Here is a 25,559-nt window from a genome sequence, read left to right as displayed (position 1 = left end):
TTAGGTAAGTTTTTACTATTAATAAATGAACAGAGACTTCCAGAGGTAGAAACTTTTATGAAACCCAACCTGTTGATTTAATGAGGGAAAAAAATTCACACATAGCCAGATATTAACTGATGGCAGAGGTATGTAATGGCTCCTCATTTTTATCCAGGTACTGTTGCAAATGGTTGAATGTTAACAGGTTATTTCTTCCACGTGACCATCCACATCTCAAACACACACACACACACACACACACACACACACACACACACACACACACACACACACAGACATGCACCTAATCACTAACGCTGATCTCCATAAAAGCTGAATCTCCCTACACTTAAACTGTGGAACATGCAAGTGATGCTCTTTGTGAGAAAAATACTACTAGTGAGAGGTAATTTACAGGTTCTCTCTGCAACACTGGATTTACTGCAGTGTCACACACGCAGTGGAAAACACACAATGCTGCGAAAAGCCTGGCCATCAGGAAAGTCCTAAAATTGCCAAAGCACAGTGGCATCATGTAACTGGTTCAGGCTACTGGACAGATTAAACGAATTACAATAGTCCTTACTAGCCAATAATTAACTAATTAGTCATTACTAGCTAATAATTCTGGATGTTTTCACTGGATCACGGGCCTGGGCTGCCCTAGGATGGATTAAAAAAATTCCTTTCAGTCTCATCATATGAAATAAATCAAGGAAGAGCACGAGTGGGGGGCAATGTCCAAGAGTCAGCAAAGAAAAATAAAAAAATGAGGGTTATGTGTAAGTACAAAAGACCCGAATGGGCCATTGCTGGAACAGCCCACTAGGCCAAAGCAGCGGAAATACACTGAATTACCTCTGAATCCTACTGCTGAACAGGTAGCATAATGTAGAGTGTGGTAACGTTTTTATTTCTGTATCTTGAGGGAGGGAGAGGTGGGCAGGAAGAAAGTCAGGAAAAAGATGAGAGCCAGAGGAGGAGGGTTGTGGGGTGAGAAGAGAAATACGGCCAGAACACTATTTGATCCAGGAGAGGCCCAGGCAGCGCGCTATGAAGGCATACATGTCTGCTACTTCCTGTATGACCTTGCTGGTGGGCTTCCCCGCCCCATGGCCAGACTTGGTGTCCACGTAAATGAACAGGGGGTTGGTCTGCTTGGATGAGTGGCCGACGGCATGCTGCAGGGCCGCGATGTACTTCAGAGAGTGTAGAGGAACCACCCGGTCGTCATGGTCGGCGGTCAGCAGGAGCATTGCTGGGTACTGAACGTCGTCCGTTTCAGGGGTGCAGATATTGTGGAGTGGGGAGTACCTGGAGGGATGCAGGTTACCGGGTCAGGGGAAGGAAAACACGCACAGCTGTACGCAGTCGACCCTTCTGCATCGTGACTCTCCTCATTGCGGTTTCAGCATAAGAAATTCAACAAGAACTTTTTGGGAGTTCTTGGGAGTTTTGCGAAAGGCATAGACACGCGAAGGCTAGCAGACGACAAAAGGTTTAATAACTCAAATACATAAAACATGTACGGCGCTGGCGTGGAGGATGCAAAGCATGTTTATAGCATCCTCTCATGTGAAATCTCAGTCATTTTTGTATCTCATGTTTCTCGTATCTTTTCGCTCCCCTCCTCTTACCAAGGGGAGCAAAAAAAATTTCACACGTTTTTTTGGATCGCCTGGGGCCCGTGTACAATGTGAAATGGTTGACTGTATATAGACATAAAAGAAAATGTGTCCACATATGAACATAAACAGGTTTGCACGCAACACTAAGACATTGTGCAGGAAAAGTTTACGTGCGAATGCTAACTAAAAGCAAAAACAAAGTACAAGAAACAAACAACCACAGTAATGAAATTCATATAAGTCTTAATAGCTCAAATTGCGCTATGAAACTGTATTGGAAAATGTCATACTGAAGTACTCTACAGCAATGTCTGTTTACTGTGTGACCTTCTACATTGACCAGGCAGGGTCGACTCACTTCTTTAGCCATTCGTATTGCTCTTTGACCTCAGCGCAGCCAAAGTCGCTGGTCCAGGCGTGCCCGATTGTGAACTTGTGGAACTTCAGCATATCCATGACCCCCACCTGGGCTACAGCGCAGCCAAACAGCTCCGGTCGTTGGTTAACACAAGCCGCTGAGGGGAGGGTATGGTGGAGGGAGGGAGGAGAGGAGATGCAGAGATGATGAACCTTGAACGCTGGTAATGAAAACTGATTCAACGGAGCTGTTGAGATTACTCAGATCACACCAGTGACAGGCTGGCGTATGGACTTAATAACAGCTGGCTGAGGGCAATATAAAACAGCAGACTTGTCTGGACCCCAGTCAGAGTACTTACTGTACAGACCAGGTCAAAAATAACAGAACATTTTCCTTAGTAGTAATTTTATTCTTAACTGCAATCCAATGGTTAGCTAATAGGAGCAAGTAAGTTTCCTTAGTTGCGTTCCAAAGTAACTCCCTACAATTCAAAGTGTTTCTGTAAAATAATATGTTGGCAGTTTTTCCACTATAGTCTGTTACAAATTGATGGTAATAAAATATTTCAAGTTCATGCAGGGTCTTTTTGGCCCATGCACTGAGTTTAAAAGGCTTCTACATTAACATTAGCGAATACTAACCTGGATTATTTATGTGGTTTTCTAACTCGGCTCAGTTACTGCTTATGTTTAGGCAACCGCCCCCTACCAAACATAAGCTGTCAATGAGTGTCAAGCAAAAATTTAGCTTTTCAACCAACTAAACTATTATCACACAAAGGTCACCCGTGTATAATGAAGGCTACAGCTGATCACTGAATGTGGACAGCAGCTAAAACTATTGTACTGCTAAATCCTCAAGACAGGAAATAATATCCACTCCAGTAAATGAAATATGGCATCCAGGACCCACGACACAAACAGGAACCATACTCCTGCTTTTCACACACTACCTTACTAACTGGGCAGCATATGTACAATGTGCCGTTTTTGAACCCTTGTGATGTCAGCCATCTTGGATCGATCAGGAATGGCCAAACTGTAAGGTGAGTATGTCAATGTTGTCGGACATCTAAAAGAGACCGGGGGGGCTTTTTGACCTACCCACAAGAAGGCCACCGTTGGATGCCCCGTTGATGGTGAGCTTGGAGGGTGACGTGTAACCTTCCTTGATGAGGAATTCGGCTGCGCACTGGAAATCCGTGAAGCAGTTTTGCTTGTTGGCCAGCATTCCGCCTACAAGCAGGGAGTTTAGAGAATGGGGCAGGAGAATAGCAGGGTTCATACGGGAATGTGAGAATGTTTATTACAGTCATACAGGTTGTACACGTTGGATACACAAACAGCGGCCACTATATTAGGAACATCTATACACCTTATTCATGCAATCTAATCTAAACAACCAATCACATGTAAGCAACTTAATGGTCCATGTCTGCATGATTTTGTACAAGAGCTTCAGTTAATGGTCAGATCAAACATCAGAATAGGAGAAAAGTATCAGTGACTTTGACCGTGGCTTGTTGGTGTCAGATGGGGTGGCTTGAATATTTCAGAAACTGCTGATCTCTTTGGATTTTCACACACAAGTCTCTGGAGTTCTTAGTGCAGTGTTTCTACACAGAATGGTGCAAAAAACTTCCAGCGAGCAGCAGTTTTGTGGATGGAAAGGCCTTGTGCATGAGGTCAAAAGACAATGGCCAAATAGGTTCAAGCTGACAGCTAGGCTACAATAATTCTATCAACGGCTCCTTAATACAGTGATGAGCAGAAAAGCATCTCTGACTGCAAAAACGTCAAATTTTGAGGTGGACAGGCTACAAAAACAGTAGACCTCATTAGATTTCACTCCTGACAGCTAAGAATAGCAAACTGATTCACCAAATCTGGACAAGTGAAGATTTGAAAAATATTGCCTGGTCTGATGAACCTCAATTTCTGTTGTGACAAACAGAAAACAGGGTCAAAATTTGTCATGAACAGCACGATACATGAATTTAGCCTGCCTCGGGTCAACAGTCCAGAATGGCAGCAATGGAATTATGCAGTGGAGAATGTTGTCTTGGCAAACATTGGGCCCCATAATATTAATCGAACACCAGTTAAATGCCACTGCCTGTCTAAGCATTGCACACTGACCGTATGCATCCCATGGGCGCAATTTACGATGTTCTAATGGCTGCACCCAGCAGGATAATGCACCATGTTACAAAGTCATTTCAGTCTGGTTCCATGAACAAGATAATGAGTTCAGTGAACTTCAACAGCTTCCCCAGTCGTCAGATCTCGACCCAACGATGCACCGCTGGGACGAAGTGAAGCAGGAGATTCACTACATCAATGGTCAACTGACATAACATAATCATGTCAACATGGAGCAGAATTTCCCTGTAATGTTTCCAAGACCTTGTGGAGGTCCATGCCATGGAGAACGCAGGCTGTTCTGACAGCAAAGTGGGAGCCGGTCCCGCCCACTATTAGAAGGGTGTCCCAAATAAAGTGGCCAAAGTGTATTTGCGGTTTAATACTCAGGTGTCACTGCGTGTAAAGGGTGGGTGGAAGCTAGGCTACATTAGCTTCTGCACTAGGACGTTTTAACCTGCAAGTGAGCAGACCTCAGCTCTGTATAAGCACTAGGCATGTCCATTTTACCTTTATGCCAAGTTTCCCCGTACTCGCCACCTCCTCGGATATTAGCCACAGCTAGAAATCCACCGAGATGCCTGATGAAGATGAGCTGTGAAACACTGAAACAAAAACGGGGTCATGGACACCTATAACCATGGCAACCTGGAACATCCATTCAACACACACACAGGTAACAGGGAAGTCCCCCTCCGGGGTAGAGAGAGATGGGGGCACCGCGGTCTGGATTAGAGAAGCATGTACATCAATTAAGGAACCTATGGGCTGCCTCTATGACACCGGCCGTCGAACCAGGAACTAAATGCCATCTTTAAATATTCATTATGTAGGTGGTGTTGTGCCTAGATATTCTTGAGCAGGAGATCTCAAACTTTTTGATCAAAGGTCTGCATCAGATTTTTGCTCAAGGTCAGAGGTCCGGAAATATTTTCAATTACAAAATAGCATTTCATGAACTTTACTGAATTAGCAATAATTTTCAATAAAGACATCATGATATACCAATAATGGGACCTTCTTAATGTTTGCTAATCACTTGGAATTGGGGGGAGGGGGGGGGACACACCACAAATTACGTGTACGTGAAATTTGGTAGTTCCACACTGCATTTCTGTACATCAAACCACATTCAGTCTTTTTATGTTAACCATATTGATTCATAAGGTGCATTATGGGCTGGGTCCAGATCAACTTGCATCTGGATCCACATCCAGACCGAGGTCCAGACTGAGACCCCCCTGTTTTAGAAGAATACCATACTATCTTCATTTATAAAGCACTTTAAATCAACCATAGCTGACACAAAGTGCTGTACATTACTATCTATATGGTGGCCGACAGTCAGCCTCAACTTGACAGTACCAGGCGATAAGAAGTGGTTTGCAGGGCTGTAATGTCATAGGGGACTTTCCCTACTCTGTCGCCTTTGAAGGTGACATTTGAAGCTATTGGAAAAAAACACCAAAGCTGAGTGAAAGATTGAGGCCAGGAAACGTCACCTGAAGGCAGCAAAACCGAACATCTTACCTTTATTGGCATTTGTGTAAGGAAAGCATCTGCCACTGTGTGTTTTAGGGCAGGTGACACAATGAGCCTCTCTGTACCTTCAGCCAGATGCGATTATATGTTACTGTTATTGACGTCACCTGGGTGACCTCGCAGCTAGAATGAATATAGTGGATTTTATGGAAAAATCCAAATATCGTCTGCAGTTAAAAGCAAAGAAGATCTGTAGCTAGGGGTGATGAGTGGCTCGGCGTACTAAGCCTCTGTGTCCGTGATCAGAAAGTCACTGGTTCGAGCCTCAGCCCACAGAAGAGTCACATGTCCATGGGCCCTTGAGCAAAGCCCTTAACCCCCAGCTCCAGGGGTGCTGCACATTGGCTGACCCTGTCATGTGACCTCTGAGCCATGAGGAGCAAGATAGGGTAGGCAAAGAGGGACATTCCGATGTACCTGCACTCATACTTGTGCAATGGTGAATAAAGGATTATTATTATATTATGGGTGTAATCATTTAAGCAATAATATACACGATGGTGTGAGATTGTACTCCAACATATCACGGCTGATTCAGTCGTAGGCATGAGTCTACAAGCCGAGTGCCGAAGATAACCACAGCCGTGATATATTGGAGTACAACTGCACAACTTTGAGTATGTTATTGCTCTTACACAGCAGTTCATCAAGCAGCATTTATAAGTTAACAGTAATAAGCTACAACAGATAATACTTTGCTTGATTATTTCCTTAAACGATTATGGGCCTCAGTGAAAAAGGGGGAAATAAAAGAACTTGACTGTTGCCGAGCAACACAAACATTCCAATGCAGCACAGCTCACTCGTTCCCAACTACTTTGCATCTTTTAAATGCATTTGTACGTTTAGCACTCAAGCGGAGTGATACATCTGATGTAAAATGTCCAAGTGCAGTTATACAGGAGTGCCGCAGATTTCTAACTGTTGTATAAGAATGTATAGTTAAGAGCGACAAAATAACCACTCGGTATGACCAGCTATACTGTGGCAAGGAGTTATGAAATATGCATGACTATGAAAAATAAGGTTATACCAATAGCTAGGTGTTATGGAGATGTTGAATCCGCCGTATCCATAGAGAAATCCCGGATGAGATCCATCCAGCTTGATACCCTTCTTGTGGACGATGAACATAGGAATCTCGGTGCCATCCGTACTTGGGTAGAACACCTGGGGAAATGTAAGCAAACAGGCGACACGTGTTCCAGATTAATCCATAGAAAACAGCTGGGGCTGGATTCTTAGGGCTAAGGAAATGAAATGTTTTCCAATGTGCGATGGAAGGACAAGCGTGGTCAGCGCTCCTGACATAACGTTCACAGAGAAACGGTGAATCAGGTACCTGATCCAAAAAGATCATGGAGGATACATTATTTCCGCTATTATGATAATGATTACCATCATTCTATTCATCCATAAAGTTCCACCTTCTGTTGCTCTTATTGGGTTAAGGGTTACTCTAAAAATGACATTATAAACACACACACAAACACCCCGACACACAAACACCCAGCACATTTTTCTGAACTTTCTTGAAACTGGAGCATTTCTTTAAAAAAAAGGGAGGGGGGCAAACCCACAGAGTGGGGTGAGAGGCGGTGACTGTACAGAGCTACGCCACACACGGGGTCTGACTGGCCCCTATAGTACTGATCTCAAGGACAAGCTGGTAAATGAGCTGTGGGGGAAAAACGGCACCACGCTCCGTTTCTCCTTCAGCTTTTGGGGCATCACCGGGAGCAGACCCTGCTAATGCTGGCTCTGTCCCTGACATCACCAGTCACTCAGCCTCCAAGGACAGCAGCTCCCCCCCCAACAGGAGACCCGGGGGTAGCTGCGGGGGTGAAGAATCCTGTAACAGTGTATAGCGTGCAGGGGCACCGCGAGCAGATTGTACAGCCTGCCACACTGCAGGATGGCCAGCAAGAGAAAACCATGTCTGTTACAAAAAAACAGCAAACAGCATGAGCCAGAACTGTATGTCATCCATATTTAGAAAAGGGCTTCCATCTCTCCACACACACACACACACACACACACACACACACACACAAACAAACCCTAATCCCAACAATGACAACCTTGACCGCTAACCTTAACCATAGTTACCAAACTAAATAAAAATGCCAAAAGTTTTGTATTTTTTTCATTGAAATCACAGATTTTCATAAAATTCAGTTTGTGGGGACTGAAAAAATGGTTCCCACCACGTCAAAATAGCAGATTTTTATCAGATTTTAATTTTTTTTATGTCACTGTGGTGACAAACCAACAGTGAAATATATACATGACCCCCACACACACACACGGTGGGGATTCTCCATTCATTGCTATGGGCATAACCCTAATTCCAACTATGATGACCCACAATGCAGTGCGCACAAACCTCCACACACCTTCCTCAAGATCTGTGTATATCCCATTTTCTGTGACACCTCCCTGCCTAATCAGCTGCTGCTGCTTATCTGTGGCCAGTTTTGTGACTCCAAGGTGATGAAGTGCAAGAGAGGCTATGCATGCCTGACAGATCCACTCTCAGACCACATCAGAAGGCTCGCGACAGCTTTCATCCCGACTATGATAATGAGAGAGAGAGGGAGAAAGAGAGTCGGAGTGGAAGCTGAAGCTGTGGAACAAAGAACAACCTTGAACTGAGAGCCCCCCCCCCCTTCCCCCAAGTCCATCACAGGTTCACTCATGCAATAAGCCAATTAGAGACACCCACTCTCGTCCCTCGTGGGTAAGGGGTCCGATCTTCCTGATGCAAAAGTCCGTGTCACAGACAGGCTGCTGTTATTCTTAGCTCTTCCCAGGAGACGGATAGGGAGAGAGGAAGGTTGCACGCCAGCAGAACCATCTGGGCTGGGCTTATTCTCCCTTATTTTTGTTCACAGGCCCCAGAAGGTGCCTCTACAGTTAAAATCGCCTGGGACCCACCACTGGCACGGTAGCGCTGAACTGACCAATTATGAAAACAAACGCCAGTAAAAGCAACTGGCAGATATAACCAGACACTTCATTTACACCTCCATGATGGACTCACAATACAAAGTAACAATGTTGTATCTCAGGTAGGTTTGATTTACATGTGTAGCACATCTTGGCCTTCAAATCACTCTGAGCCAAAAGCATCTCCCGGAAAAATATAGATGTGTAGATATAAACTAAAATCAGCAAAAGACAACTACAGCAATATTTTTTATAAAAATGTTGCTTCTCCATGACGGGCTCCCATTTTAATATTGGAATTTGGATTAACAGGGTAATTTTGGTTTCAACAAAATTTTAAATAAATATATTGTGTCCCGGTTTTCTAAGCGCAACTGTTTACAGCGGGGGGTGGGGGGGGGGGGGGGGGTGGGGGCAGTCTTACCCAGAAAGGGCCGCTGTGTGTGTGTGTGTGTGTGTGTGTGTGTGTGTGTGTGTGTGTGTGTGTTTTTGCTGCGACTCCCTAATTAGATTATTAATTAGAGGACTGATTGGCTGAAAAGGCATCACACCTGGGTGTGAACAGCTGACCTAAGGGTTACCCCAAAAACCCGCATACACACCGGCCCTTTGCGGACAAGACTGGCCACCCCTGGTTTACAGTCAAAGAATGTCACATGAAATAAATATGAGAACTGAGCCATGTTTTGGTGAAACACGCGTCACATACGTATGTGTAGACATGTATGTGTTTTTTTCATCGTTCTTGTCATATTTGCGAATACTGTTTGGGGTTTTTAGGTTGGTATTGAAACATGGATTTTGGTGATTTTTTATTTATTTTTTTATAAAGGTTTTTCCAGAAACAAAGTGGTAACATATTAGTGGCAAAAGATGTAGAGATTGGCAAATGGGATGTCAGGAGGACACTTTTCAACACAACCACAGCACACATCACACACTGTACTAACACACACACTATACTAACACACATCACACACTGTACTAACACACACACTATACTAACACACATCACACTCTGTACTAACACACACACTATACTAACACATCACACACTGTACTAACACACACACACACACACACACACACACACACACACACAGCAGTGAATGCTCACAAACAACCCATCAGTATGTCTACATGCCTACCTACACCTACACCGGAAGTATAGTTAAAAGCACAGCTGCAGTCACACTCTACAAGGACGAGGTCAAAATCAAATCCCATGAGGGGTGAGCAACTCAATTCTTTTCTGCAACAATACAGGTGTGAAAATAGGTCAAGTTTTAATTTAGTCATTTTAGTCAAGGGCATCTGTTAAGTAACTGAAATTTATATGGTAATCTGTATCTTCTCCTGGAATGTAGGCTTGCACAATATGTGATTTTAATTTCGACATCGCATGTTCAGTACATGCAATTGTCACAACACAAGGACAGCAATATTCAGCTGGGCTGAGACCACACACACAGTGTGTAATAATATCTTTGTAGGGAGTCTCCATTCATTTCTATGGGGAAAGCTCAAATCTCAACATGACAACCCTAACTCCTACGCAGCCCAAACCCTAACCCTAATCCTAACCCTACCCATAGATAACCAAGCAAAATACGAGACTTTCGTAATTTCTTTTAGATTGCATTCACAGACCTTTGTGGGGATATGAAAAATGTTCCCTGCAATGTGAAAATAGCAGGTTTTTATAACACTGTGGGAGACATTTGGTCCCCAAAATGTAATATAAAAATAATTCTCTCACGCACGCACGCACGCACACACACAAAAACACACAAACAAACACACAAACAAACAAACAAAGCTTAGCAAACTTTTTCAGAATTAATGATTGTCTAGCATGTTAAAAATGAAGTTTACATTTACTGCCTGCTTTGGCATGAGCTGTGCATGCACTCTGAGCCAATCGTAACCATTTCTGCTGGACCTATTCATAGATTGTGTGGTGCATTTGAGAGAAATTTAACAAAAAATTGTGAGGAGGAGAAAACTGAACAAGAACTGATCATCTAAAGACATTGACCTTTCTCTGTATGGAAATATTTTGCATTCCATGATTTGCCACCACAGCTTTATGTTGGCACAATTCACTGAATCACCTACAACTTATTTGACAGACTATTTGTAGATAAGTTCTGTATTGCTATAGTTTATTTTGGGTACATTTTCAGCTGCCATTCTGATTATAAATTTTACAAAAATTTCAACTATAATGATGTGAACTTCAATATTATGCAGCCCTACTGGACTATATCACCAAGAAACTCTTCTAGGGAGAACCTTTTAATGGTAAAGCTAATACCAGCAAGTCAGGTAGGAGGACAACTCAATAGTAAAAGCATACAGATATACTGTACATTCAGGCGTCATCCACATGGCCAACCTGCCCTCCTTCTGCGGTAACAGTCACACCGCAACGGAGGCTTTCGCTTTCCTGCACGTGCGACAAAAACGACGGCAGCACCCCCTGCCTGTCCTACATCCTGCATCCTTGAGGGCCAGGGACGGTGCAAAGGGGAGGGTGGCATACCTGCGTCGTCTGGTAGTCAGCAGGGTTGAACCCCTTGACTGTAACCTCTCGGAAGATGCGTGGCTCCAATGGCTCCTTAGTGAGGTCACAGTGGTAGATGATGGCTGGAGGAAGAGGCAGGAAAAGGGGGAGACGATGAAGGAAAGGACAGGAAATGATGAAACCCCTTTCACCATTACGACCAGTATATAACATGTGGCAGAAATGCATGGTGGGACATGGGAACCCAACGGGCTGACATTTGTGTGGCTCATGGCAACCAACACCTGAGGCTTTGGGACATCTGGCCTGGTCAGGCTGGAGAGGTTGGAAAACAGAGGACGCAGCTGTCGTGTCTCGCACAGGGACCTGAACCCACTGTCACCTGGCGTGCTTTCGCTGGCCTTCAGCATTGACTCTGAGCCCAGATGATGATGTGGACAGAAATAAACCATCAATGAAAAAGACACCTAATCTGAGAGGGAGCTCCGCCTTATCCATCCACGATTAAAATTCAAAACCGTTAATACCTGCCGATGTATTTATGCCATAGTTCTCCAAGTTGTTGATTAGCATCGCCGTAGTTTTTTTTTTTTTAAAGAGGGGCTCAAGAGCTTAATTTCTGGACAGAAGGTAGCAGGAAGTGGAAACCGAGCCAGGAGTAGAGGTGCCAGAAGAGCCAGTGCTGGCCACCCAGGCGTCTGCATCATGCTGTTACGACCTCCCCAGAGGCGAGTGCTGAAACTAGGGCTCCACATCCAGACAGAACGAGAAACGCAGACCGTAACGAATGAGGAAGAAAAGATCGTTCTTTGGTAAGGATGACCTGAAATTAAGTTCTCTCTGGAAATAAATACGCTGGAGTGATTTTACTGCAATTACCCTCGAACAGCCAAGCTCAAAATTATTTGATGCACACTAAAAAAAATTAGCCAAGAAAAAAGAGACAGCAATATTGTTGACTTGTACTCATACCAGCCATCGAGATCTTAAAGATCGATTGAGAAGTGTGCAACGCCCCCACAGGCATGGGTGGAGGGGTCAGATGCAGGATAGATCTGCCTCACGAGACCTTGCTGGAGTCTAATTAATGCAACACCTTTGTTGACAAAGATAGCTTCCATTTGCCAACCTGTCACTTTACCTGCAAATGTGCTAGACCACTTCTAAAACAAGGAGGCTGTTTTTTTAAAGCACATTCACGCAGACACCTGTTCATTACCAAGGTGACATAGATGTACACATAGAGAACAAAAATAATGATAAATCTTGTTGTAAAAAAGATAGATTACTATGTTTTAATGTTCAGAGATCATGGATAGAAATCCAACTTCCCTTGCAAGTATAATGACAACATAGTGGAGGGGACTGTGCAGGGGCGCCGCTAAGGGGGGGAAAGTTGGGACAATTCTAAGGGCCCACGCCCTTTAGGGGCCCCCAGAGATCTGAATGGGTGTGGTAGGGGGGCCCAACCTCATATTTTGTCATAGGGCCCAAAATTGCTAGCGGCGCCCCTGGGACTGTGTGCCTTAAAGTCCATAGCTATTGCATCTGGATTTTAAGATGCAGGTAGGACATCCCAAGGTGAGCATATCTGTGGGGACATGCCAGTCAAACTATTATTCAATAAAGACCCCCAATGAAAGGTACCAAAAAGAGAAGTTACCGGGAGCCACCCCTAGAGGCGGGCCTGGCTGGAGCTAACCTAGAATGGGTATGCAGAGCCATCTTACAGGCTTACAATCCACAAGAAGGAAGGCCAAGGCGAGGTGCAGTACCAAGTAATAAGCACAGGGGGAGTGTTTCTACTCTGGAGTTCCTCATGTCGAAAGGCCTCAAGCTGGAGTGGGGATATTCACATAAGTCTGAACAGGAGTTTTCCCCCAGTGAACAAGGGGGGCACCTCCATAAGTCACTAATTTGAAGAATCCAACTTAGACAAAGTGGGAGAGGTGATCTAAAGGGAACTGCTGACAGACTCCACGATCCTACTGGCAGACTTCAGTGTTGATATGGGAAATCATGGTGATACCAAGATGGGTGTCTTTGGGAAGAACGGCATCCCAGATCTAAACCTCGGTAGCAAATTCTTATTTGACTTTTGTGCAAGCCACAAGTTATCCATGATGAACAGCATGTTTGGATGTTCATAAGTGTACATCATAGTAATTGAAAGACTAGTGTTACAGTCATCTCATCTGAATTGATGTCATATGTTTTGGACATTCAAGTGACGAGAGTGGCAGAGCTATCAATCAATCACCATTTGGTAAGGAGTTGGGTTAGACATTCGGGGAGGAGGCCAGACGGAAGAGGATGACCCAGACGAATAGACAGTTGTTGCTGCAGCTGCAAAGAGTTGCAGCCAGAAGGTATCTCGGCTGACCACAACCTTCAACTTGTACTTGAATTAGTCGATGGTCAGTGTGAAGAAGCAGGGATGAGAATTGGCACATCCAAATATGAGGCTTCGGTACTCTCTCAGAAAACACTGGATTGCTCTTAGGAAACTTTTTTGTGAGTAATGGTCAGTAGTGAAGCAGAAGTTAAACCATGGTTTATCAGTCAATCTACATCCCTATGCTCCATTATGGTCGCCAACTGTAGTTTATGACCATATGAACAAATATGAGCATGAGCAGTCAAAACAAGGTTACGCCACCGGGTTCCTGGAGTCACTGTCCATCACATGGTGGAAGTTCAGAGACCTTGTGAGATCTTAAAATAGAGCAGCAGCTCCTTTGGATCGAAAGGAATCAGCTGATGTGGCACGGACATCTTATAAGGATGCTCTCTGGACGACTCCCAAGGGAGCTTTTGCAGGATCATCCCACTAGACGGAAGCCGTGAGGCAGACCCAGGACAGACTGAAGGGATTTTATCTAGGTATCCTGCAGAATGAGCTAGAGTCTGTGGCCATGGATATCTCAGTATGCTGCTACCACAACCCTCACCCACAAGTCAGAAAAAGCAGCAGGAAAATTATGGCAAACAATCATGATGAGGATAAATCTGATTTCATGGTAACATGAAGCTACTGAAATTTGTCATGTGCTACATGAGAAGCAGTTACTTGTTCAGTACCTATGGTTCAAGTGTATTTTCAAGTAGAGTAAGATTCCCACAGGTTTTAGATGATTCATTGCTGTTGGAGGAGCTCTTGTTCAAAGCCTGCAGGTTGATGGTATCCCAGTAGAGATCACCTAATTTTTTTCCTTACACTTCGAAGATTCCCACCCACTAACAGCAGGTCTACTGAGACACTGGCCAGAACCCAAGATTCTCTTTAGCTGAGCAGTGCTGTCAGAAACAGAATGATGTTGCCACAGCACAGAAGATGTGGTGTGGGTGGTGCAGCAGGTAAGGATGGAGAACATGGCAAAGGGATGTAGTGTCGTTTGTTGAGAAAGCAGCTGCTGTAGTGTCAAGTGCTGCATCAAGGACTGCTCAGGATTGCCACTACACTCCAGCAGGTGTCCATGTTCACCTCCAACTGAACACTTCTGAAATCATAATCACCTTTGTTTGGACGTACTTACCCATAGAAAGGCTTGTTTGCACTATTCTCTAAATTTGTAGCTCTGTGGGTTGGGACTCAGAAGGTTGCTGGTTCAAATCCCTGGTTCGGCAGAGTGATCTCACCATTGGGTCCTTGTGCAAGGCCCTTGGCACTATATTCTCTTCTAAGCCATTTTTATGAGGTGTTTAGTTCAGGTGGCCGGGTCATGTGATACGACACGATCACTCTCATTTGTAGGAGGCTTTCCATGTCCAAATTTTTGACTAGAATTGTACGAATAAGCAACCTGATCTGGGTCTATGATTTAGCTATTATCTATATGCATACGTGCGTGTTTTTAGATCTCCATGACAAAACAATAGCACGAACATGAGATCCTGAGGATGTGAATTCCAGGAAGGGTGAGCAGAATTGGTTTGTGTAAGGTTTGCATGTGACCTCAGGAACACAACCAGACTTTATGATGCACAGGAAGTCATGATCTCCTACCTGGAGAGAGGAAGGAGGTGAAGTAATAGAAGACCTCGGAGTCGCGTTTGCGTCCTGTGAAGCCGACCACAGAGCCCACGTCCAGGGGAAAAGTACGCAGTTCCTGGCCCGTGCCTAAGCGATACATCTTCAGGACATTCTTCACGTCGTGCAGGAAGCAGACAAACAGGCAGGTGGAATAAGCACAGGTGGCAAACACTGAGGAGAGAGAGAGACAGGGGAGCAAACATCAAAACTGCTCTCAAATATCAATTAACATCACTATTTTACATGTACAGCATCACCGTTACTTGACCAAAACAGGGACTGAGAAAAACAGGGTTTAAATAATATTCTAAATAACTTAAGAATATAAATAATTAACCCTTTGAAAGGTACTGGAGATCATCCCTGAAGACCATGACATTACTTAAGAGGGACAGCTTTGTATTTTAAGGGACTCCACAGAGTGGTACATGTAAGCCGAGCCCCGAGGTGGTAAATCTGACTAAGTGCGTGCTCCTTTTGGATGACTGCTACCCGCAGGACAGAAGCTGTCACAACAGAGCTGACTCACCAGGAAAACACAGCCAAGTGTACCAGAGCAAGCCATCAAACATGGCCCTAGACAAGAAGCGCAACACTGGAGCACAGATTTAGCAGCCGGTAGACCCCCATTGTATTGCACCGTATTCTGTTCCCATGGTGATATCCTCCTCGATAGTTCTTAACGAAAGGTCTGTGCGTCCTCTGTAAAGTAAGTGTTCCATGGATTAACTGACATTTGGGCATGACAAAAAGAACGTGACGTAAACACAACTGCCTAAAATTACCCTCACAAAAAAAAATCATATATTACTATTTTTTGGGTAATTGCAGCAACATCCGTACAAATCATTACAGAAGCACCTGACAAACAAATGAAGATGAAGAAAATAAGTGGAGGAAAGAAGCTCCTCCTCTGGAGGACCCAAGCAAAACAGCTGAATTTAACAGACACTTATTCCCCCTGGGTGACAGATCAAACTACACCAAAAATAGGGCTTAATCAATATTCAGTTTAAGCTGAAGAACAAAGAGGAATCACTATAGCAGGAAAAGTCAGAGTATTTAACTAAGACGGGCTTCACCCAGGCAATGGCTGCTCAAAGCTGAATAAAGAATACCGAACAGAAACATTCCTCTCTGAATACAACCATATCATTCTGACCTATAAACGTGAATCCTGATTCCAGATAAGCTCTGAAGTTGTAGGCAGGTTAAATCCCCGGTTGCTTTGTGTTTTGCATATAAAGAATGCACTTAGAAAAATAACCCTCTATATTGCAGGAGATTTCACAGACGCACGGTCCAACAGGAGAGTCAGGGAAACTTTGGTTCGCTCTGTAACAAGCTGATAAAATCCCGTTTCCGGTCCCTTTAGCCTTTCCTGGCATCCCTTGTCCGAAAAAAGGGCATCTTTACCCGATGCTTGCATTAGAAGGCAGATATGAAGCAGTGGCCAGTTTAGCCAAAAGTACTGGTCAGAAAAGAATAACGAATAAAGAATTACTGAGCAAGAGAGAGAAAAGGAGCAGGGACCAAGACAACAGTTATAAAGGAATGATAATCATGCATCATATTTACATACACAGTAGTGTCCCTGTATCTGCAAGGGACACACTGCAAGACCTACCCCTGTCCAGCGATAGTAGCAAATATCATATATAATTGTTTTTCGTGTACGTACATACCTATGATAGAGCTTAATTTATAAACACGATGAGATAACAACATCCATCCATTTTCTGAAACTGTTTATCTTGTTCAGGCTTGTGGGGGGTGCAGAGCCCATCCCAGAGGCTATAGGCGCAAGGCTGGGAACAACCCAGGATGGGGGTGCCAGCCCTTTGCAGGGCACACTCACACACACCATCCACTTACCCATACTTACCTATGGGCCATTTGGAAACCTCAATTAGCCTCAGCATGTGTTTGGACTGTGGGGGGAAACCGGAGTACCCAGAGGGACCCCCACAATGACACGGGGAAAACATGCAAACTCCACACACATGGAATCCTGGTGAAGACTCGAACCCAGATTCCAGAGGTGTGGGGTAACAGTGCTAACCACTGCACCACCGTGCCACCCCTCATCAACAACAATAACTAATAAAATATTATATTTCTGCAATGTGGTGGAAAGGCTACTTGAGCATTAGTTAGAAACACCACAATGATACTAAGAACTAAGGGCAATTTTCCAACGGCCAGTTTCTCTTCTGAAATTCTCCCGTTTCAATTTCATCAGCAAAATATAACCCAGTAATCACTGGCCGTTCAGCATCTTTGTAAGCGATTACGTTACATTTATACCCCAGGGCGCTTATCAGTGCAGTCGACACTTTCTGTATTTATGCAGCATTTGATTACTACAAGTGACACAAAATCCGGAAAACTATCTCCGAGTTGAGTTTAAGGCTAAAAAAACTCTTCTTGATCCAAGTGAAAAAGTAAGACTGTCCATATGCCCAGTACAGCACAAAGCCCAGACAGCACGTTCATACTGAAACCCACGTCTGACATGCAACACTATTTATTCTATGTTAAAATGAAAAACATTACTGTAAAAAATAACTTATCAGCATATAATTATATAAAACATACACCTCTGCAGATGTATTTCGAAAAAAAAAACAATTTTCTACATTAGCTTGTTCTGCTAGCTGTATTTACTCGATGGCGGGATTGTGCCAAATCTGGAGTCCACCCCAGGAAAAAAGTGAGTGCTTTGGCGAGTATGCCACTCCACTGCAGGGCACACATTACAGAAACGCTAATCCACCTCACTGCATGTCACTGGATGGAGGAGACTTGCATGCACAGAGAGAGAACATGCAAAGTCAAGAGAGAGCGGCAGGGCAGGAATCAGCTGTGTTATTCATGACAGAGTGGGGTAAAGCGGGCCGCCGACAGTCTGGCTCACCAATGACATCCTTCTCGTGTTGGGGGATCAGCTCCATCCAGTTGCCCATATCAGGGTTGCTGAAGTCCACGTTGATGAGGCGATACCGAGGAGAGTCCAAGTTGGTCTTGAACGTGAAGACAGTCCCTTCGTTCGTCACATACTCATACTCCGCGTCAAAGTTGTCAATCAGCTTCACCCATGGCAACAAACCTGTCCCCACAAGTGGCGAGACAAATTACACAAAGGCCGACATTCGTCAGGTGATGGGAATAGCACACAGTAGAACAGCTCACGGGGCACTCAGCCAAAGATGGACAGTCAGGGCAATGAAGGCACAGGCCAATAAGCACAGAGGTGCCACCTGTCCAAACACAATGAGGAAATCACTAGCTAGACAGCCAATGTTGTTGAGGACCAAAGGTAGCTGCAGTAAACAAACAAGTTAAGTAATCAAGCCTAATTTAATGGCATATAATAGCCACATAACAAGCTAACTTTAGAAGTTGGCTAAACAGCATGTATGCCACCAAAACCCAGCGAAACTTGCCCCATAGCTAACAGGACAAACTGTTTAGATGTACGTACATGTGCTTTCCATATAGGATCACAGAACAACACAACAGCTAAAGTGCCCATTGACTCACAATACGTTCTTTAAGCATTTATTTGCCATGATCTGTTATTCTAACAATTCCTGACCTGACTATTCAGTGGCTGCTGAAAAACAGCAGTTAGGATAACAGGAACATGCTAACTTTTAGGATGAAAGTAGGAAGATGGATCCCCCTACCACACATCATGACCCATTCTCCTTCCAGTGTGACTAAACAGCCTTCACACCAGCAATGGCCGGAAAGAAGGCGGAATACAAAATGCTTTCAAGGGGAAAGTTCAAAAACATGATTAGTTTAGCCGTGCATGAGCCAGGAGGAAGCTCGCGCTCCAATAATCACGAAGCATGTCCTTAATTCGTGGCAAGTGAAATCAAAGATGTGCATATCTAATGAGCAGGACTAAGTCATAGCTGTAATTATCTGCGAGATGGGGGGGAGGCCTTGTTTCTGACCAAGTTCTGAGTGCAGCATGAAAATTAACAAGGCCCTCGTCCCCACAGTGACGCCTGAGAACAGCGTTCAAGTGACACGAAGAAGCCGGTCCCAGGCGGAGAGTCAATCCCACGGAAGTCAAGGGCCCTCAATCCGCAAGCCAAGCACCACCACACACCCACAGATAATGCAGCCTCAAAATCCACCAAGTCCTTTGCCGCATAACGATGTTTATCATACAGGTTTCAAGGAGCTCACATTAAACAGTTTCCTGCACAGTTTCACTTTTTTGAAGGTATGTTGCCTGTTTATTGGATGGTCGTACAGCCCAATTGCACCCTAGACATTATTGAGGAAGTCATTATACAAGTATAATTGCACTGAATATTACATAGCAGTCCATTCAATTAAATTCGATTTAAAAAAATAGTAAGATTGTAATCTAATATCAGTACACAAACAATGTCTTATACAATAAGGACAATTAAGCTTTGCCAAGAGGAACAACAAGAAATTGATCATCTATCATTTTTTATAACATTAATAGCCTTCACAATTAAAGCGAGGCAAACCTGAAGAGGCCGTATCAAGAAGGAGGTGACGGTACCTGTGATGCCCTGTGGAACGTCCTGGAGGTCACAGTACCAGAGCCTGTTGACGGGGTCACAGCCTTCGTGGATGGACAACAGCACGTAGCGCCCATCATCCGACACCTGAGAAAGGTAGACTGGGGTCAGAGGTGCCCCCAACAGCGGCTGACTCCCTCTCATCTGCCAAGAGGTGACACAGCTGGCTTACAACACACGACAAACAAACCTTCCCTCATACATCCGAGAGCAATAATAATCAAAATGGCAGCACACAACACTGGAATGCTGCTGGAACACCAAAACTCTGTCCTAATACAGTTTCCTCGATTCTGCTCCCTTTCATATTTGCTTCCCTGGTGCTGACATCAACAATTTGTAGAAACAGAAATCACACACACCTGCGTCAATTATTTCCTACACAAATTACTGTAATTATTACCCTCTCAATTGGACACTGTAACTGTTTATGTAGTAGTACAGCTCTATTAACAAACTAAACTAATGCACATTCTTTTCATATATCAATCATAGGTCAATGAAAAAATTAGTTATCTTAACTGTAAATAGGAACCAGTGACAAACACTGAACCGGCTGACCACATACTAGAGGACTATTATTCTTTAAACTTTTTAACAACTCCATCGTCAAAAACATAAGCCATAATAAGGTACCACCAAGCACCATGGATTCAACAGAATATAAACTTAATGTTATTCAAACTAGATTTCATTCTCAAATGTTGATGGGGTAACTGGCTTATCCTCTGGCAGAAACTAAAGAGTGGTTCTGGTCCACTGTACCAGAACATTTTGAAAGTAGTGTACACAGTTCATTAGTGATGGCCAAAACATCACTTCATGAAGCATTTGTTGTATTTTTTCACCACACTACATGGTGCTCTTAGTTTGCTTTAAGCCCCTTTCTGAACAGAAAGCACCATCTAGTGTGGTAAAAAAAAATAGCAAATGTTTCTTGAAGTGTAATTTTGGCCATCATTACAGGCAGGAGAAATTAAGCGGTCTCTACTGGCTCCATACAGAATTGGGATACTGAGTAAGAAGGAAATAGTAACAACTTCTGGTTATTAAGACATGCTGGAGGACATTAGGAGCCACCATTCTGACGGCTGTCCACATAAACAGCGGTGATGGCCCCACTAGATGGGTTAATAAAAGGCCCTAGTCATGCCCCAATGGAAACCAAGACTGCCACCTAGTGGCGTCAAAACATATCGCAAATGGTTCATGAAGATCCCGTTGGCTAATAAACAGGCTAACAAACAGGCAACCAGGGCACACCCCACCTCAGCACCACTCATCCACTTGGGGTGATCTGGGAACTCTGCACAAAGGACATCCTGGCTCTGGGGGGTTCCCAGAACATGATAGTATAGTTTCTGATGCAGGTTCGTGGACGTCTCAGTACCTAATGCACAAGACAGACAGACACTCAGACATTAGATATACGTAATTGATTAAGGAGTCCAGCAACCACTTCAGCATCACTAACAAGATGGAATTGATAATACAAATATAGAACACCCCCCGGCTGAACTACTGGGCGATAATGAGCTGAAGACTGTCCTGACCTGCAGAAGATGCAATACCTTCAGTTACAAACACCCTTCTGATCTAAATAACGTGTAGCCTGACCAAGGGGTGTTAGGTAGATATTTAACCTTGGACAACCAGAGGTTTTCTCCCTATAATCAATGTTCTCATTCCTCTCCTCTATTGTGTTCTGGCTTTTAATACTTTTTATTTTTTTACTATTGTCCTCTAAGCTGTTTAAATGGCAGCAAGTGACTCCATTTCTTAAATCTTTGTTAAGCGCTTTGTTGCTGTTAGGAATGGTTTGAAGTAAGAGGTAAAATTCCTGAATAGATAAAAGCTGGCACTGAAGATAAAGAGCAATGCACGCAAGACCTGGTGACAATACTGCAAAAATTCATTTTAGAAAAGCATTCACATCATGTGAAGACACAGACTAACTATCAATTTTGAACTGAAATGTTGTCATTGATGAATGTCTCTATAGTTAAAGTGCAGCTGGTGAGTCAAACTGTAGGAGCTGAGGACGTCACCCCCCCTCACCGTCACTCTTGCCCTCCTGGGTGGGGTAGGAGTTGTAGAAGAGCCCTTTCCCATCATGGGTCCATGACATGCAGCTGAACTTTACCCGTTTGAGATGGTCCTCCAATAGCACGGCTCCGTCCACACGCAGGAACCGGATCTCCACCCAATCAGAACCGCTGGCACTGATCCCATAAGCAAAGTACTCACCGTCCTCAGAGAATGCATAACCTAAGTGACAAGAGCATGCACAAAACCACCACCAGGGGGTGCTGCATCATCTCAAATAGTGCAAAAAAATACACACATTAATTTAGCATAAAGAGAACACACAACTTAATATCATAACAACAGATAACATGCCAAAATTTCAATATGCCAAAATTTCTAAAACTTTGGTCAATACATCCACTCATCTGTCAGAAAGGCCCTGCATTCCATTCCAGGCAGCACAGGGCACAAAGGAGAACACCCAGGATGGGATGCCAGGGCACATACATACATACACTGACACAGTTATACTCTACGTACAATTTAGAGTGACTACTTGGTTCTCAATCCTGTTCCTGGCACGCTTCTTGCCCGAATATTTTCATTACAACCCACACTGCTTTCAACCTGCCACATTCACTATTAGCCTATTGAAGACCATATAAGCCCGATTAAGGTGGGGCTATAATGAAAACAGTCTGGCAGGGGGGTCCTCCAGGAACAGGACTGAGAACTACTGAACTAAGTGCATGTGCTTGTTCTGCAGGAGGAAGGTGAAACACCAGAAGGACCTCCACGCAATATACCCAGAAGCTAGGAGGGGGCAAAAATGTGGACTGTCTGACAGAGAGCTGGGAGGGACGAAGAATGTGGATTATCTGTGGGTCACCAAGGATGGGGCTGGGAAACACTGCCCGAGAAAATGCCCAATGCCCAAGGAACATCATATGATGCCATCCTGTGGACAAAGCAAGACTGATGGGCACGTACAAAAGCCAGCCTTACCCTAGCAATTGCAGCTGTGATAGTCAGAGAGAAGTGTCGGGCCTGAAGTGGGGTACAAATGGTCTGATGTTCCTTCCCAGGAACTACTAACCTCTCAGAGCTACAGTGCCATCCTCTGAAAAGGTGTTTGGGTCAAGGAACACTGCAGGTTCTTCCTCCAGAGACTGCTGCACATACATCACACTCTGATTCTGCAGGCCCGTGTTGTAGAAATGGAAATACCTGTGTTGGGAAGCCGTTTCAGTGTTAAGTCAGTCAGCTGGGCTTACTGAATACCTAGAGGGCATCATATTATAAAAATGCCTGAACTCTCACACTGAAAACTAGAGTTAGAGAACAGGCTTCAACCCCCAGCATTTCAACATAAAGCATGCCTATATGGAGGCTCTCTACCAGAACAGGAAAGCATTTCACTACATGAACTTTGTCTAGATCTGACATCAGCACAGCTAGGGCTGCATGATATCACATGGCCATCACATGGAGCATGCACAAAAATCACCAAGGCTTCAGATGAAGGCTGTTAAACATTCGTCCAAATGCTGGCTTTTCGGTACTCCACGGACATTTACTTACGCCCACAATTTGTTAAGCAGTTTAATAGTATGCCTAAAATATCAATGAGAGCCGTATTGTGACACTCAAAAGCTAGTAATCTGTGTAAATACGGCATATCTTTATGTTTAATAAATGTGTCTGACTTTAAACTGAAAAAAGTACTACCACACCTTGTTTATCCACAATATCTGCTCCTTTAAAAGGTGTTGTGGCTGGTGAGCTCTCCCTTTCTTCACCGCCAACTCAGAGCTTATTGCTTCCATGATTTACCCAAAAAGTAGTATGTGGCGTGCTCCACTAACTGAATTTAATAAACACAAGGATATGCCAATTCATAAAGATTACTAACTTTTGGGCGTCACGATATGCCATTCATTAATATTTTTGGCGTACAACTAATCTGCCTACCAAATTGTGACTGTAAGTAAATGTCCATATAGCACTGAAAAGCCAGTGTCCGGACAAATGTTTATGCCCATCATCTGAAGCCCTGGTGATTATTGCGCATGTGCCATATAATTGCGATTACATTGGCATATCATGCAGCCCTATACACAGCCAACAACAGCCGAGTGCACACAGCTGCAGGTACTCCCACAACACGCAGCCGTCAATCCTAGGCCTGCCAGTCTCACCGGCTCCCCCTCTTGAAAGGGCAGCTGTACTTGGGGTAGTCATACAGCTCAGTCATGCGTTCCTTGAACAGTTCCCTGACAGAGGAGCCTTCGAGGAACGGCACGGTCAGCTGGTTCTGAGAGTTCACAAAGTCCTAGAACGAAAAAAAAATTCAAGAGCAGCAGCCCACAAAAAACTAAACACTGCTACGCAACACCACTGATTTACTGTATTAACCAATCACATACAACCAACTGAGATTCAAGGTGGTTTTATTAAAAGAATAGTCCTGCTCAAAACACAGAACCATAATGAACATTTACGAGTGTTCTGTAAAAGCATGATCAGCATGACCGCTTATAGCAGGTAGAACGCCTCCTAGAGGCAGACAGCCACATGGTGCCGCATCCTCTCACCTGTGTCTTCTCACTGTCAGGGTCTTCCAGCCAGCAATAGGGGTCAGCTATCTTCTCTCCATGGTAGTCATCCACCTGGGACAGTCCAAGTGATAAATCTCTCAGGTTTTCATCTCTCTCTCTTCTACGTTTGTGTGATACGGTGCATCGGGTAAACAGTTTAGGTGTCCTGAACGTCTAGGTTAGTGTTTCTCGATCCGGTCCCCGCAGAGTCTACGATTTCATTGTCTCACAGCCCCCGCTAGGGTTAATAGCTTGTAGTCAATTGTTACATCCACAATACCCTAAATACCATACATAGTTCCCCAAAACACCGCAGAGGCATTACTTCAGATAAGTCAACATGCATGGATTTTCTTGGCCAATTAACATGGTGATTCTGTATTTGAACTTTAACTAGACTGAAAACTGAATAATTACCACAAATAAATTGTCAAATTTGCCACATATACACCGTTAAAGATAACTGTGTTACCGAAAAACTCAATGACATGAACAACATGTTAAGTAACGAGTCATGCGTTCCTGATCAAATACAAAATTCATTAAAAGGGTTCAAATAACATGTTACATATTTGGTCTTTTTAAAATTTGAATTTAGAAAATGCCGAAAGGACGCAAACATTAACTGTTGCGTGTGAGCTACACCCCGGTTTTTGTATAAACTGCCGCAGTAACCAGTGTTCATGGCTGGTAATGAAATGGAAACAAAGCAAATGAGTCACTCTCACATCTGCCGACTTGCAGCCAACCGAGCAGGAGAGGGCTGCTACTTACTACGGACTCATCACGGTATACGTCTGGGTATTGGAAAGCCATGTTACAAGCAAAAACGGGATCCGGTGAAGTGGACTAAGCAATAACCGGACGTGAACAACGTGTACAGTAAAATTTCGGGTTCCTTCGAGCCCCTGGAGCCGCTCAGCGAGTATGACAAGGACCTGCCGGGGGACAGGAGTCAGCGAGTGCGACCAAGACGAGTTCCTGACGGACAAAAACTCTCCTGGAATGTAACAGCGCCCCCTATCGGTGTAACCTCACAGCACTTTATTCGCCAGCTTATCAAACGTCCTAAACGAGACTCAAATTATGCCCACGACGAGTATGACATAAGTGGAAATGATCGTAAATAGAGAAAGGCACGAACATAAACATAAAACTATATAAATAACATCAAGAACTAAAATAACGAAACAACGGTTG

General features: G+C 44.1%; 1 protein-coding gene across 2 annotated transcripts; it reads right to left on the bottom strand.

Annotated features, from left to right (window-relative positions):
- Positions 1-53: 53 nt before the first annotated feature.
- On the bottom strand, positions 54-25,351 carry LOC125749073 (prolyl endopeptidase). 2 transcript variants are annotated; one of them, XM_049025945.1, is made up of 15 exons: positions 25,134-25,351; positions 24,357-24,431; positions 23,961-24,094; positions 22,859-22,989; positions 21,793-22,002; positions 21,003-21,124; positions 19,716-19,821; positions 18,081-18,272; positions 15,137-15,334; positions 11,149-11,252; positions 6,688-6,824; positions 4,623-4,717; positions 3,075-3,206; positions 1,969-2,125; positions 54-1,296 (listed from the first exon to the last, which is right to left on the bottom strand). In XM_049025945.1, the coding sequence occupies exons 1-15, from the start codon at positions 25,173-25,175 to the stop codon at positions 1,002-1,004; spliced, it is 2,130 nt and encodes a 709-aa protein (XP_048881902.1). In that variant the 5' UTR covers positions 25,176-25,351; the 3' UTR covers positions 54-1,001. The 2 variants fall into 2 exon arrangements, with proteins under 2 accessions (XP_048881902.1, XP_048881903.1); XM_049025946.1 differs by lacking the exon at positions 25,134-25,351 and adding an exon at positions 24,777-24,921.
- Between the last annotated feature and the right edge of the window lie 208 nt (positions 25,352-25,559).

This window comes from Brienomyrus brachyistius, chromosome 9 (assembly GCF_023856365.1).
Source record: "Brienomyrus brachyistius isolate T26 chromosome 9, BBRACH_0.4, whole genome shotgun sequence".
Classification (NCBI taxonomy): Eukaryota; Metazoa; Chordata; class Actinopteri; order Osteoglossiformes; family Mormyridae; genus Brienomyrus; species Brienomyrus brachyistius.
This window is presented reverse-complemented; position numbering and strand designations above follow the sequence as displayed.